The 17,214-nt window shown below is 41.8% G+C and overlaps 1 protein-coding gene across 2 annotated transcripts in view; it reads right to left on the reverse strand.

Annotated features, from left to right (window-relative positions):
- LOC138681618 (dihydroxyacetone phosphate acyltransferase-like) overlaps positions 1 to 17,214 on the reverse strand; it is a 258,128-nt gene that overhangs the window by 55,567 nt on the left and 185,347 nt on the right. For both annotated transcript variants that reach the window (XM_069769275.1, XM_069769276.1), the window contains exons 13-14: positions 7,180 to 7,279; positions 3,638 to 3,731 (exon numbers count right to left, since the gene is read on the reverse strand). In XM_069769275.1, coding sequence (XP_069625376.1) covers positions 3,638 to 3,731; positions 7,180 to 7,279 — 194 coding nt within the window. The remainder of the gene's footprint in view (positions 1 to 3,637; positions 3,732 to 7,179; positions 7,280 to 17,214) is intronic.

Consider the following 17,214-nt stretch of genomic DNA (forward strand, 5'->3'; position numbering starts at 1 on the left):
AAATCTCCGAGCACTAAAAAATACTTGGAGGACCCCCGAGCGTGCTCGGGAAATCTCGAGTAAGGAGTATATTCACTCATCGCTAATTGTAAACTTTAGTTGGTATCTTCTTAAGTCTCACACCCCTTGGCATCACGTCTTTATTTATATATTTTTGTCAAGTTTTAGAATCCCACCATAACTACAACTCTTCCAGCATCAGTTTCTTCAGGTTTTTAACCGCATCAGAGAAAGCAGAGCTTATTGGAACACTTTCATTATTATAAAAAACACTGGCTGCTTTTTCTTCCCGTGTTTTAAACATAATGGACATTTTTAAATTGTGTACTAGGGAGTCAAGTTTCACAGGGATGTCGCATGTGCTTATTCACATTATGGAGTTTTGTTTTCTATGATTTAAATTTTTGACCATTCAAATGAGTATAAAAGTAAACAGTATATTAATTGTGACTTAGATAACTTGGTATACGAAATGAACAACATCATATAGGATAAATTCTACACAGGATGCGCCACACATAAATTAAAAATAATTGTTTAATAAATATCACCATGATATACACAATGCAAATATCAGTAGAAACGTTTCTGCTATTACAAAGCATTTTATTGTTGAGCAAATTTGTGACATGTCTCCTTTGCAAGTTCTAGGTATAGAAAAACTATTTCCACATAAAAGAAGCGGAGATATTAAACGTAAACTATTAAAAAAGGAAGCATATTAGATATTTATTCTGGATTCAAGAAGCCCTAAGGGTTGTAATCTAAAGAGAGAAACCATGTATCACTATTGACTGTTTTCATAGACCTTTTGCTTAGTGAATGTATTCATTGATGTAGTTGTGTCATGCGACTTGTTCCAACTTTTTTTCATTGGCACTTTGTTAGTATTTTAGTAAATGTTTTTGATTGTGTAGCCAAGCTGTGGTAAAGAACGCAAGTGAGTGTTCGAAACGCGTCTTGCTCCCTTGCCCTGTCTATGTAACCTTTGTAATTTTTGAAAATTTTTAATGGACTTAAAATAAAGAAAGAACTAGTTTACCAGACGCTGGAAGAACTTTTTTCCCCTTGGTTACCATAGACTTGGCTGTAGAGCCAGCAGTAAATAAACGAACAGCACAAGCCTGAGCAAGATGCTGGGACTGACATCTATGCTCAGCAGCGGCCGAAGCTGAATGGGAGACCGCAGAGGCAGATAAGGTTTGGAATCTATCCCATGCAGCGGAAGAATCCCGACGCATAACACACCCCTAGATGATTGTTTTTAGAGGTCTAGTTTTCAAAATGTGGTCACTTTTTGGGGGTTTCTGCTATTTTGGCATGCCAGGAGCTCTGCAAATGTGACATGGCATTCACAATCTATTCTAGACAAATTTATTCCCCAAAAATCAAAAATCGCTCTTTTCTTCCTGAGCCCTGTCATGTGCCAATACAGCAGTTTTTTTTTACCACATATGGGGTAAAGTCGCATTCAAGGGAAATTGTTTAACAAATTATGGTGTCCATTTTCGCCTATTTTCCATTTAAACCAACATTTTTAATTTTCACAAACAACATTTTAGTGGAAAAAACTTTTTTTTCAAAAGTTCTGTGAAGCACCCATGGGTTCGACATGCTCAACACACCCCTAGATAAATCCCTGAAAGAACCTAGTTTCGAAAATAGGTCATTCTGTTGTTTTAGTACCTTAGGGGCTCTACAAATGAGACATGGTATCTGTAATCTATTCCAGCCAAATTCATGCTCCAAATACCAAATATCGCTTCTTCCCTTCCAAGCGCTGCCTGGGGCCAAAACAGATGTTTTAGACAACATATAAGATACTGGTGCTGCTCACAAAATTAGAATATCATCAAAAAGTTAATTTCTTTCAGTTCTTCAAAGAAATAAGTGAAACTCATATATTACATAGAGTCATTGCAAACAGAGTGATCTATTTCAACCGTTTATTTCTGTTAATGTTTATGATTATGGCTTACAGCCAATAAAAACTCAAAAGTCATTATTTCAGAAAATTAGAATACTTTATAACACCAGCTGGAAAAATTATTTTAAAATCACAAATGTTCGTCTACTGAAATCTATATTCAGTAAATGCACTCAATACTTGATCGGGGCTCCTTTTGTCCTTTTGTATCAATTACTGCATCAATGCAGCATGGCATGGAGGCAATCAGCCTGTGGCACTGCTGAGGTGTTATGGAAGCCCAGGTTGCTTTGATAGCAGCCTTCAGCTCATCTGCATTGTTGGGTCTGGTGTCTCTCATCTTTCTTTTGACAATACCCCATAGATTCTCTATGGGGTTAAAGTCAGGTGAGTTTGCTGGCCAATCAAGCACAGTGATACTGTTTTTTTTAAACCAGGTATTGGTACTTTTGGCAGTGTGGACAGGTACCAAGTCCTTCTGTAGAATGAAATCACCATCTCCAAAAAGCTTGTCGGCAGAGGGAAGCATGAAGTGCTCTAAAATTTCCTGGTAGACGGCTGCACGGACTTTGGTCTTGATAAAACACAGTGGATCTACACCAACAGATGACATGGCTCCCCAAACCATCAATAATTGAGGAAACTTCACACTAGACCTCAAGCATCTTGGATTGTGTGCCTCTCCATTCTTCCTCCAGGCTCTGGATCTTGATTTCCAAATGAAATGCAAAATTTCCTTTCTTTGTGGAGTGTCAATGACTGGACATCTTTCAAGTCAGCAGTCTTCCCCATGATTGTGGAGCCTACTGATACAGACTAAGGGACCCTTTTACATGCATATGAAGCCTTTGTAGGTGTTTTTTGCTAATTATTCTAATTTACTGAGATAATGACTTTTGAGTTTTCATTGGCTGTAAGCCATAATCATCCACATTAACAGAAATAAACACTTGAAATAGATCACTCTGTTGGTAATGACTGTATATAATATATGAGTTTCACTTTTTGTATTGAAGAACAGAAATAAATTAACTTTTTGATATTCTAATTTTGTGAGAAGCACCTGTATATTGCAACATTCATGAGAAACTGTGAAAGAACTATGGGGTCCATTTTTTCCTATTAACCGTTGTAAAAATTACAAACTTGGAGCTAAAACAAAATTTGACTGTAAAAATTGTTTTATTTTTAAAATCCACTTTTCATTACTTCCTGTGAAATACCTGAAGGGTTAACAAATTTCCTTGCAGCAGTTTAGAATAATTTGAGGGGTGCAGTTTTTAAAATGGTATCACTTCTTTGTTTTTTTCCTACACGTAGGCTTTTCAAAGTGGGTCGGTAAAAATTTGGATTTGTAAACTTTCATAAAAAAATGAAAAATTGCTGATTTTAACCTTTCTAACATCGTAATGAAATGAAAGGATGTTTGAAAAATGACAGATGTAAAGTAGCAATATGGGAAATTGCATTTATTAAATATTTTGAGTGATACAACTCTAAAAATGAAGATAAATAAATACCTTTCCTGGGTTTCATTCTCTCATTTTTTGTTTTGCTAGAACAGTCTGAAAATCTGTATTATGGACCTGCAGATAACTGGATGAACTAATATACTGTACTTTCACGTTGAAATAAAACTTTAAATAAAAAAAAGTATAAAAAGATAGACGCCAACACAACACACTAGTAAAAAAATGATAATGTACTCACGTTTTACTGACTTTTACAATCCCCAGGTGAACCAAAGATGCCAGAGTATTTCTTAGAAAATCAGAAGATAAGGCATCAAAGCATTTGGTGGCTCCTGCAAATTTCCACAATATGTTAAAAATATTTACATTTCATTGAGTGAAATTTATTTGTAAGCTTTCTTAGGTCCCTTTCACACATCAGTTTATTGCCATCAGACTCAATCCGTCGAATTTTGAAAAAAACGGATCTGGCGACTGTTGCCACCAGATCCGTTTTTCTCTTATAGACTTGTATTAGCGACGGATTGCGATGGATGGCCTCACGTTTTATACCTCGTTCGCCGGATCCTTCTAAAATTGTATGTCCGGCGGCCAGAGACAACGGACAAAGTAAAGTTTTTTGTGTCTGTCGAAAAAATGGACAGCGATGGATACGTCGCCATCCGTTGTTTGCTGGAATGGAAGCCTATGGCGTCGGATCCGTCAAATGACGGAATCCGGCGATGGATTCCATTATTTTTTAACTAAGCATGCTCCGATCCAATTAGCCAGATCCGCTAGTCGGATCTGTCGAAAAAACAAATTCATTGCATCAGTTTTTCACAATCTGCGACGGATCTGTCGAGCCAACGGATTGTGACTGACGGCAAAAAACTGATGCGTTAAAGGGGCCTTAGAGGAATATGTCACCAGGTTTTAGCCACTGCGTCTGAAAGCTTCATGATGTAGGTGCAGAGACGCTGATTCCATTGATGTATCACTTGCTGGCTGCTTGCTGCATTTTTGAGCTTGGTATAACCCCGTCCACAGCACTGATTGCCAGCTTTCTATGTCCACTGTGCAGAAGTATATATCTGCCAATTGGAGTTATGCAGAGCTCAGTGTCATACAAGTTTTATCAGAGTTTTGTCCTATTTACATCACTTTCCCTATCTTCTCCTACATACTAGTCCGTGAAAATCAGACTGCTCTCAGATGGCATCTGAGAGTAGTCCGACGTTTTTCACAGACCAATACATCTGCATAGTGATTTTGATCTGACACTCGGATCAACATCGAACATGTCTTTGCAGGAATGTGAGAATTGCACGATCAACGAAGAAGAATCACCGACATGTGAAAGGTCCCAGTCACTATTATAGGTAAGAGTGTCATCCATGAATAAGATGTAAAGCACTAATGCAAAAAAGTGACAGTTTAATGAGTCCTAAGGAGTAGAAATGCTAATGAATTGTGAAGAATAGAGAGTCAGATGCTCCTAAACCTAATTGCTTCTCAGGTAAGTACTTGTTTAGCAGTAATAGGCTAAAAAGTATTTCCAAAAGAAATTGGAAAATGAGAAGTATATAAGTGGACATTCCTTAAAGGGAATCTGTCACCTACTTTTTCGTATATAAGCTGCGGCCACCGCTATCAGGGGCTTATGTACAGCATTCTGTAGTGTTGTAGATAAGCCCCCGATGTAACCTGAAAGATAACAAAAACAAGATATATTATACTCACCCAGGGGCGGTCCCGTGCGGCCCTTGTCCGATGGGAGTCGCGGTCCGGGTCCAGCGCCTCCCATCTTCATGCGATGACGTCCTCTTCTTTGCTTCCTGCCACGGCTGCGGCGCAGGCGTACATTGTCTGCCCTGTTGAGGGCAGAGCAAAGTACTGTACTGCAGTGCACAGGCGCCGGTAAAGGGCCAAGAAGCGCCTGCGCAATGCAGTACTATGCTCTACCCTCAACATGGCAGACAATGTACGCCTGTGCAGGAGCCACGGCAGGAAGCAAAGAAGAGGACGTCAACGTGTGAAGATGAGAGGCGCCGGACCCGAGCCATGACACCCATCGGACCGGACCGCATCGGACCGCCCCTGTGTGAGTATAATATAACCTCTTTTTCTCCTCTTTCAGGTTACATCAGGGGCTTATCTACAGCATTACAGAATGCTGTAGTTAAGCCCCTGATGGCGGTGGCCGCAGCTTATATACAAAAAAGTAGGTGACAGATTCCCTCTATAACTTAAAAAGCAGACAGAAGCTTCCGAGAATCTCTTTTTAACGTTCGGTTCGATTTATATCCCATAAGGAAATTGCCTTGTGTGTGAGAGTTTTGTGGGCATACTCTGTGACAGTGATACTGGTCATTGTGGGGAGGGGGATAAATGAGATTGGAAAGAAGGTCTGCATTTTGCGTGCTGTTCTTTATATAGCAATTCTGTTCCACTAAAATCAGACGGAAGGCTGAAATTAAACACGCTTAGGCCTCATTCAGACATAACTGTTTTACACGTACGCAAAAAGAAGGCACGTTTGTCACCAATGTCACCAATGTTTTGGACCGGAGTGTCCTCAGTGTTTGTTCATTGTGTCATCAGTGTTTTTCACTTACGGATAAATAGATAGATACATTACAAAACTTCCCCAATCCTTTGCTATATTAATCAATGACAGCACATGGATTGTACTTATATGTCATACATGGGCTGATTTTCATGGACCCATAGAACTGGGTTATATGTTCCATCCATGCTGCCAGAAAAAAAAACCCCACACAAATAAATAATATTGGGTACATATTATAGTCATGAAAAATACAGCTAACGCACATGCGTGAAACATGTCTGAATGAGGCAATAACTTGGTTTAAAGAGAACATGTCATGTCCAGCAATGCTATTTAGCTGTTTACCAGATATAGGGATTATCTTCTGTAGCAAGCTACATTGAGAAAATGAAGTTTTATTCTCCCTATAGCCACCCTATTCCAGCCACCCAGGAGGTCCAAGCCATTCACTGCTCACTATATATTGAGCACTCTCACACGCCCCCAGAAGAAGCGAGGCGAAACTGCACTTTGGCTTAGGTAATATACTTTTTATTGATTGTGCTATTATGTATGCTACCCTGAGGTAACACTCTATACAACTGCACAGTTAGCTATGTGGGTGGGATATTTATATCCTTCTGGTGATGTTGCACTTGCACTTTAATAATGTATGCCCCTGACTTATCTATGCATATGTTTTTGTATGAAAAGTTTATGTAAATAATTTTGTAGCATATTCTGTATCTCTGCTTTTTAGAGGCTCGGTTGCCCTGTCTTTTTATACTATACATCATTTTTAATTGATTTAGTAAATAATAAAAAATATATTTTTAATTATTTTGATGAAATCTCTTTATAGCCTGCGACTAGCAATTCATTAGTTGCAGATTATTTGGTTTCATATTTATTAATGAAGTGTCTAGCACAGCGTTACACTGTTGATTTAATTGAGCACTCTGCAATCATTTCCCAGCATATTGGCCACAATACCTCCATGCATGGACCTATAACTGGAAGTAAGCGGTTGCAGGGAGAATAAAAAATAATATTTTCCCTGTAGCCACTTTTCCAGTAAGCCAGCTATACAGGATTTAAATGCTATTTTTCATGCAGATTAACAATATATTTGCAAGCAAATAGCATTTCAGAACTTTAACAAACTATTTTCCTGGCATACTGTAACATAAAAGAAATAATAATATAATTTATATTTCATGAAGTACGTAATCAGAACATTTTTTGCATACCTGATAAAATATGTTTAAAAACATAACTTCTCACTCCAGCAATATACTGCTTATCCGTGAAACTTTCAGCTAAGTTCTGCTGTACGTATGTGCAAGCCAACTGTGAAAAAAAATCCAAACATTATATATTGACTTTTTTTATCTTCCAATCAAGAAGAAAAGAAAGTGCAGTAATTGAGAATCTATCAATAAGTAAATAGATGAAACGGACTGAGGAAGTTATTATGGGGTACTTCATCTACCCACATAGAAATTAGGAAGCTGAAATCCACAGATCTAATAAAGGAAACCTATTTTTGTTAAAATGGATATGACACCAGGTCAAAAGTCACCAGTTATTGCTTTTATGCTTTGCCGCTGCTCCCCTGAAAATTCAGTATTGCTTTTTTTTCTTGTTTCTTTTAATCCACTATAAAGTACCAGAGACATGCACCTTTTCATTTAGCGCTACTCATTGTGGTGTTCAGCGTTGTTCACAGGGTGATAATGCAGAGGGACCTATAGACTGTGCATCTCCCAAAGAATCCTGTGAGCAACGTCACCTTGATAAAGACCATGAAAACGTGCACTAAATACAAAGTCCCATATCTCTGAAACTGTATGGCAGAGTTAAAAAACAAAGCAAAAAAATGAATACCAAGGTGAGCAGCTGGAATAAAATAAGAGCAAACAGTGTGCACTTTTTGACCGGGTGACTAGTTCTCTTTAATAAGTAAGTAAAGATGTAGGCCTTGTTCATCAAAAATTTCCTGCCAGAATTCTAGCACAAAAGCTGTGAAAAGCTGCAAAATGGAAAAAACTTGGAGTTGCACCAAAATTTTGCAACTTTTGGCGCTTTCACGTCAGTTTCTCGTAAGTCAGCCCAAATGTCGCAAAGCTTGGATGGGACAAGGCTCAGTGGGGGCATGAAGCTTGTCTAATTCATGATGAGTTGTGGTGTTTTTTTACCCCAGAATTTAGTTTTGTAACTGGTTGTTTCATCAGAATTTTGCGCCAGTGCTGTCCCGGTATTTATCATGGGGTTCTGTTGCATCCTGCAAGTGCATTGGTAATGTGACCTGGTGTTGGTAAGGCTGTTCCTTTATCTGTGATGGTTTTTAAATGTATGTCCATCTGTGAGCCCTTTTTCAATTTAGTGTAAGGACCCGCAAGTATGAGGGCCCTTGACACGGGTTGCGAGCTTCCGCATTTTAGACAAAATATTGACCAATACTTCATGTATTTTATACATCAGTTTCCATATTTTTATTGCACATTTTTAAATTTTTATGCAAGGTGCAGCTGGGCCTTTTAGTGTTGGTTGGGTGAATTGGTGTGTCTGTTCTTGTGTGGTGCACATAAGCAATGCTGGGCAGCCATCCTTATTGTAACGGACACCGTAACAGACTTACCCGCTAGGTCTGTATAAGTGTCCGGGGACTTGCTGGGAAAGACGGGAACTCCTGCTGTGACGTGAGATGCTGTTGTGAGTACGCCTGCAGGTGAACAGGACCTGCAGCACGTGACCACCGTGGGAGTGGTTGGAGGCAGGGCTAGTTCCTGAACTCCCAGGGATGATGAAATAAATAGTAAGAAACTAAAAAATGATAGTGTTGGCCCCCTTAAAAATAGTCTGGGTGAAATGGTGGATGAGGATGAGGAAAAAGCCAATATGCTAAATGACTTTTTTTCATCAGTATTTACACAAGAAAATCCCATGGCAGACAAAATGACTAGTGATAAAAATTCCCCATTAAATGTCACCTGCTTAACCCAGCAGGAAGTGTGGCGGCGTCTAAAAATCACTAAAATTGACAAATCTCTGGGCGCGGATGGGATACACCCTCGAGTACTGCAGGAATTAAGTACAGTCATTGATAGACCATTATTTTTAATCTTTAAAGACTCCATAATAACAGGGTCTGTGCCACAGGACTGGCGTATAGCAAATGTGGTGCCAATATTCAAAAAGGGAACAAAAACTGAACTCGGAAACTATAGGCCAGTAAGCTTAACCTCTACTGTGGGTAAAATCCTGGAGGGCATTCTAAGGGACGCTATACTGGAGTATCTGAAGAGGAATAACCTCATGACCCAGTATCAGCACGGGTTTACTAGGGACCGTTCATGTCAGACTAATTTGATCAGTTTCTATGAAGAGATAAGTTCCGGATTGGACCAAGGGAACCCAGTGGATGTAGTGTATATGGACTTTTCAAAAGCTTTTGATACGGTGCCACACAAAAGGTTGATACATAAAATGAGAATAATGGGGATAGGGGAAAATATGTGCAAGCGGGTTGAGAGCTGGCTCAGGGATAGGAAACAAAGGGTGGTTATTAATGGAGCACACTCGGACTGGGTAGCGGTTAGCAGTGGGGTACCACAGGGGTCAGTATTGGGCCCTCTTCTTTTTAACATATTTATTAATGACCTTGTAGGGGGCATTCAGAGTAGAATTTCAATATTTGCAGATGACACTAAACTCTGCAGGGTAATCAATACAGAGGAGGACAATTTTATATTACAGGATGATTTATGTAAACTAGAAGCTTGGGCTGATAAATGGCAAATGAGCTTTAATGGGGATAAATGTAAGGTCATGCACTTGGGTAGAAGTAATAAGATGTATAATTATGTGCTTAATTCTAAAACTCTGGGCAAAACCGTCAATGAAAAAGACCTGGGTGTATGGGTGGATGACAAACTTAAATTCAGTGACCAGTGTCAGGCAGCTGCTACAAAGGCAAATAAAATAATGGGATGCATTAAAAGAGGCATAGATGCTCATGAGGAGAATATAAATTTACCTCTATACAAGTCACTAGTTCGACCACACTTAGAATACTGTGCACAGTTCTGGTCTCCGGTGTATAAGAAAGACATAGCTGAACTGGAGCGGGTGCAGAGAAGAGCGACCAAGGTTATTAGAAGACTGGGGGGTCTGCAATACCAAGATAGGTTATTACACTTGGGGCTATTTAGTTTGGAAAAACGAAGACTAAGGGGTGATCTTATTTTAATGTATAAATATATGAGGGGACAGTACAAAGACCTTTCTGATGATCTTTTTAATCATAGACCTGAAACAGGGACAAGGGGGCATCCTCTGCGGTTGGAGGAAAAAAGGTTTAAGCATAATAACAGACGCGGATTCTTTACTGTAAGAGCAGTGAGACTATGGAACTCTCTGCCGTATGATGTTGTAATGAGTGATTCATTACTTAAATTTAAGAGGGGACTGGATACCTTTCTGGAAAAGTATAATGTTACAGGGTATATACACTAGATTCCTTGATAGGGCGTTGATCCAGGGAACTAGTCTGATTGCCGTATGTGGAGTCGGGAAGGAATTTTTTTCCCCAATGTGGAGCTTACTCTTTGCCACATGGGTTTTTTTTGCCTTCCTCTGGATCAACATGTTAGGGCATGTTAGGTTAGGCTATGGGTTGAACTAGATGGACATATAGTCTTCCTTCAACCTTAATAACTATGACAGGAGTCGGGGAGCCAAGAGAAGTGTCAAAGCGAGCCGAAGTCAGACCAGAGGACAGCGCGATAGCCAAGGGGAGAGACTAATAGCATGGTAAGAGACAAGCAGGGGTCAGAAGCCAGAGAGAGACACGAGGTACCTGAAGGACTAACGAGCAGGAAGTCAGGTGTTATGATACGGTGGTCTAGGAGCAACATGGAACGAGCTCTGAAGGAAGTGGTAACTGTACTGACTGCAGTCCCTAAGCTCAACACAACACTAGAAGTAGCCGTGGAATGCTCCTAACTCTCCCTAGGCATCTCGTCACAGCCTAAGAGCTAACTACCCATAAAGAAAGAAGCAGGAAAGCTATCTTGCCTCAGAGAAAATCCCCAAAGGATAGATTAGCCCCCCACAAATAATGACTGTGAGTGGAGAGGGAAAAGACATACACAGAATGAAACCAGGGTGAGCACAGGAGGCCAGTCTAGCTAAAAAGATAGGATAGGATGGAATACTGTGCGGTCAGTATTAAACACTACAAAAATCCATGCAGAGTTTACAAAAAATCTCCACACCTGACTAAAGGTGTGGAGGGCAAATCTGCCTCCCAGAGCTTCCAGCAAGACAGAATTAATTCACACTGATAAGCTGGACAAACATAGAAAGCACAGAATGGATAAGTCCACAATCTATGGACAGAAAAGAGCAAGCAAAAACTTAGCTTTGCTGAACTGGTCAGGATAACAGGGAACTCCAAAGAGATGTGAATCCAACCAGGAACCATTTACAAGTGGCACTGGCTGAAGAAAGAGCCAGGCCTAAATAGCCGAGCAGAAGAGACGATAAGTGGAGGCAGCTGATGACAGCTAACTACAAGGAGCAGCCATACCACTAGAAACCACAAGAGGGAACCCAAGAGCAGAACTCACAAAAGTGCCACTTACAACCACCGGAGGGAGCCCAAGAGCGGAATTCACAACAGTACCCCCCTTGAGGAGGGGTCACCGAACCCTCACCAGAGCCCCCAGGCCGATCAGGACGAGCCAAGTGAAAAGCACGAACCAAATCGGTGGCATGGACATCGGAGGCAACAACCCAAGAATTATCCTCCTGGCCATAACCCTTCCACTTGACAAGATACTGAAGCCTCCGCCTCGAAAAACGAGAATCCAAAATCTTCTCAACCTAATATTCCAACTCTCCCTCAACCAATACCGGGGCTGGAGGGTCAACCGAGGGAACAACGGGCACCACCTATCTCCGCAACAAAGATCTATGGAAAACATTATGAATGGCAAAAGAGGCTGGAAGAGCCAAACGAAAAGACACCGGATTAATAATTTCAGAAATTTTATAAGGACCAATAAACCGAGGCTTAAACTTAGGAGAAGAAACCTTCATAGGAACATGACGAGAAGACAACCAAACCAAATCCCCCACACGAAGCCAGGGACCAACACACCGACGGCGGTTAGCAAAACGTTGAGCCCTTTCCTGAGACAACGTCAAATTGTCCACCACATGAGTCCAAATCTGCTGCAGCCTGTCCACCACAGAATCAACACCAGGACAATCAGAAGGCTCAACCTGCCCAGAAGAAAAACGAGGATGAAAACCAAAGTTACAAAAGAAAGGTGAAACCAAAGTAGCCGAACTAGCCCGATTATTAAGGGCAAACTCGGCCAATGGCAAGAAAGACACCCAATCATCCTGATCAGCAGACACAAAGCATCTCAAATAGGTCTCCAAGGTCTGATTAGTTCCCTCAGTTTGGCCATTAGTCTGAGGATGAAACGCCGAAGAAAAAGACAAATCAATGCCCATCCTAGCACAAAAGGCCTGCCAAAATCTAGAGACAAACTGAGAACTTCTGTCAGACACAATATTCTCCGGAATGCCATGCAAACGAACCACATGTTGAAAAAATAATGGAACCAGATCTGAGGAGGAAGGCAACTTAGGCAAAGGTACCAGATGGACCATTTTAGAGAACCGGTCACAAACAACCCAGATAACAGACATCTTCTGGGAAACAGGAAGATCCGAAATAAAATCCATGGAAATATGCGTCCAGGGCCTCTCAGGGACCGGCAAAGGCAAAAGCAACCCACTAGCGCAGGAACAGCAAGGCTTGGCCCGGGCGCAAGTCCCACAGGACTGCACAAAAGCACGCACATCGCGTGACAAGGAAGGCCACCAAAAAGACCTAGCAAACAAATCTCTGGTACAAAAAATCCCAGGATGACCAGCCAACACTGAACAATGAACCTCAGAAATTACCTTACTTGTCCATCTATCAGGAACAAACAGCTTCCCCACTGGACAGTGGTCAGGCCAATCAGCCTGAAATTCCTGAAGCACCCGCCGCAAATCAGGGGAGATAGCAGAAAGAATCACCCCCTCCTTAAGAATGCCAACCGGCTCAAGGACTCCAGGAGATTCAGGCGAAAAACTCCTAGAGAGGGCATCAGCCTTCACATTCTTAGATCCCGGAAAATACGAGACCACAAAATCAAAACGGGAGAAAAACAGGGACCATCGAGCCTGTCTAGGACTCAGCCGCTTGGCCGACTCGAGGTAAATTAGATTCTTATGATCGGTCAGGACCACAACACGGTGTTTAGCTCCCTCAAGCCAATGTCGCCACTCCTCAAATGCCCACTTCATAGCCAACAACTCCCGATTGCCGACATCCTAATTGCGTTCCGCAGGCGAAAACTTTCTGGAAGAAAAAGCACACGGTTTCATCAAAGAGCCATCAGACTCCCTCTGAGACAAAACGGCCCCTGCCCCAATCTCAGAAGCGTCGACCTCAACCTGAAAAGGAAGAGAAACATCCGGCTGACGCAACACAGGGGCAGAAGTAAATCGGCGTTTAAGCTCCTGAAAGGCCTCAACAGCCTCAGAGGACCAATTCGTCACATCAGCGCCTTTCTTCGTCAAATCAGTAAGGGGCTTAACCACACTGGAAAAGTTGGCAATGAAACGGTGATAGAAATTAGCAAAGCCCCAAAATTTTTGAAGACCCTTCACAGATGTGGGTTGGATCCAGTCATGAATAGCTTGGACCTTAACAGGATCCATTTCTATAGACGAGGGAGAAAAAATAAAACCCAAAAAAGAGACCTTCTGAACTCCGAATAGGCACTTAGACCCCTTCACAAATAAAGCATTATCACGAAGGATCTGGAACACCATCCTGACCTGCTTCACATGAGACTCCCAATCATCGGAAAAAATCAAAATATCATCCAAATATACAACCATGAATTTATCAAGATAATTGCGGACAATATCATGCATGAAAGACTGGAACACAGATGGAGCATTAGAGAGCCCAAATGGCATCACAAGGTACTCAAATTGGCCTTCGGGCGTATTAAATGCAGTTTTCCATTCGTCACCCTGTTTAATATGAACAAGATTATATGCCCCTCGGAGGTCAATCTTAGTAAAACAACTAACCCCCTTAATCTGAGCAAACAAATCAGTAAGCAAAGGCAAGGGGTATTGGAATTTGACCGTGATCTTATTAAGAAGACGATAATCAATACAGGGTCTCAAGGAGCCATCCTTCTTAGCAACAAAAAAGAAACCCGCTCCCAATGGTGACGAAGAGGGCTGAATATGCCCCTTCTCCAAAGACTCCTTAACATAACTCCACATGGCGGCATGCTCTGGCACAGACAGATTGAAAAGTCGGCCCTTAGGGAACTTGCAATCAGGAATCAAGTTAATAGCACAATCACAGTCCCTGTGCGGAGGAAGGGAACTGGACTTGGGCTCATCAAATACATCCTGGAAATCCGACAAAAACTCAGAGACCTCAGAAGAGGGGGAAGAGGAAATTGACATCAAAGGAACGTCACTATGTACTCCTCGACAACCCCAACTAGCCACCGACATAGTTTTCCAATCCAACACCGGATTATGTTCCTGTAACCATGGAAATCCCAGTAGAACAACATCATGCAGGTTATGCAACACCAGAAAACGGCAATCTTCCTGATGTGCAGGAGCCATGTACATAGTCATCTGTGTCCAGTACTGAGGTTTATCCTTGGCCAAGGGTGTAGCATCAATACCCCTCAAAGGAATAGGGCTCTGCAAAGGCTGCAAGGAAAAACCACAGCGCCTGGCGAATTCTAAGTCCATTAAGTTTAGGGCAGCACCTGAATCCACAAATGCCATGACAGAAAAGGATGACAATGAGCAAATCAGGGTCACAGATAAGAGAAATTTAGGCTGTATAGTACTAATGGTAACAGACCTAGCGACTCTCTTAGTACGCTTAGGGCAATCAGAGATAACATGAGCCGAATCACCACAGTAAAAACACAGCCTATTCTGACGTCTGAATTCCTGCCGTTCTATTCTAGTCAAAATCCTATCACATTGCATAGGTTCAGGACTTTGCTCAGAGGATACTGCCATATGGTGCACAGCTTTGCGCTCGCGCAGACGCCGATCAATCTGAATGGCTAGAGACATAGATTCACTCAATCCGGCAGGCGTAGGAAAGCCCACCATAACATCTTTAAGGGTTTCAGAAAGACCTTTTCTGAAAATAGCAGCCAGAGCCTCTTCATTCCATTTAGTGAGCACAGACCATTTTCTAAATTTCTGGCAGTATAACTCTGCCACTTCCTGACCTTGACACAAGGCCAACAGGGTTTTTTTTCTGTATGATCCACAGAATTAGATTCGTCATACAATAATCCGAGCGCTTGAAAAAATACATCTACATTCAATTATGCCGGATCCCCTGTTTCAAGAGAAAAAGCCCAGTCTTGAGGGTCACCACGCAGCAAGGATATGATGATTTTTACTTGTTGAATGGGATCACCAGAAGAACGGGGTTTCAAAGCAAAAAACAATTTGGAGTTATTTTTAAAGTTCAAAAACTTGGATCTGTCCCCAAAAAACAAATCAGGAGTAGGAATTCTAGGCTCCAAAGCCAGAGTCTGGACAACATAGTCCTGGATACTCTGCACTCTTGCAGCAAGTTGATCCACACGAGAAAACAAACCCTGAACATCCATGCCAAAGCATATATCCTGAACCACCCAGATATCAAGAGGAAAAAAAAAGACAAACCAGAGCACAGAAAAAAAAATGGTTCAGAACTTTCTTTTCCTTCTTTTGAGATGCATTTAATTCATTTTTGGCCACTTGTACTGTTATGATACGGTGGTCTAGGAGCAACATGGAACGAGCTCTGAAGGAAGTGGTAACTGTACTGACCGCAGTCCCTAAGCTCAACACAACACTAGAAGTAGCCGTGGAATGCTCCTAACTCTCCCTAGGCATCTCGTCACAGCCTAAGAGCTAACTACCCCTAAAGAAAGAAGCAATAAAGCTATCTTGCCTCAGAGAAAATCCCCAAAGGATAGATTAGCCCCCCACAAATAATGACTGTGAGTGGAGAGGGAAAAGACATACACAGAATGAAACCAGGATGAGCACAGGAGGCCAGTCTAGCTAAATAGATAGGACAAGATGGAATACTGTGCGGTCAGTATTAAACACTACAAAAATCCACGCAGAGTTTACAAAAAATCTCCACACCTGAGTAAAAGTGTGGAGGGCAAATCTGCCTCCCAGAGCTTCCAGCAAGACAGAATTAATTCACACTGATAGGCTGGACAAACATAGAAAGCACAGAATGGATAAGTCCACCATCTATGGACAGAAAAGAGCAAGCAAAAACTTAGCTTTGCTGAACTGGTAAGGATAACAGGGAACTCCAAAGAGATGTGAATCCAACCAGGAACCATTTACAAGTGGCACTGGCTGAAGAAAGAGCCAGGCCTAAATAGCCGAGCCAAACAGACGATAAGTGGAGGCAGCTGATGAAGCTAACTCCAAGGAGCAGCCTGTTGTGAATTCTGTGGCCAAGCTACCTCCTGTGGTCGTGAGTGGTACTGCGGCTGGTTCTGTCTATAAGCTTCCTTTGGTGGATGAGAGTGGTACTGTGGCTTCTGAGTTTCCTTTCTCAGGTGATGAGGTTAAGTCGTTAGGTGCTGCTCTATTTAACTCCACCTGGTGCTTTGATCCTGGCCTCCAGTCAATGTTCTAGTATTGGTCTTGCTTCCTCCTGGATCGTTCCTGTGGCCTCTCTATCCTGCATAAGCTAAGTTCTGCTTGTGTTATTTTTGTTTGCTATATTTTCTGTCCAGCTTGCTATATTGGTTTTTTCTTGCTTGCTGGAAGCTCTGAGACGCAGAGGGAGCACCTCCGTACCGTTAGTCGGTGCGGAGGGTCTTTTTGCCCCTCTGCGTGGTTGTTTGTAGGTTTTTGTGTTGACCGCAAAGCTATCTTTCCTATCCTCGGTCTATTCAGTAAGTCGGGCCTCACTTTGCTAAATCTATTTCATCTCTGTGTTTGTATTTCATCTTTACTCACAGTCATTATATGTGGGGAGCTGCCTTTTCCTTTGGGGAATTTCTCTGAGGCAAGGTAGGCTTATTTTGCTATCTTCAGGGCTAGTTAGTTTCTCAGGCTGTGCCGAGTTGCATAGGGGAGCGTTAGGCGCAATCCACGGCTATCTCTAGTGTGGTGTGTTAGGATTAGGGATTGCG

Source organism: Ranitomeya imitator, chromosome 5 (genome assembly GCF_032444005.1).
Source record: "Ranitomeya imitator isolate aRanImi1 chromosome 5, aRanImi1.pri, whole genome shotgun sequence".
Taxonomy (NCBI): Eukaryota; Metazoa; Chordata; class Amphibia; order Anura; family Dendrobatidae; genus Ranitomeya; species Ranitomeya imitator.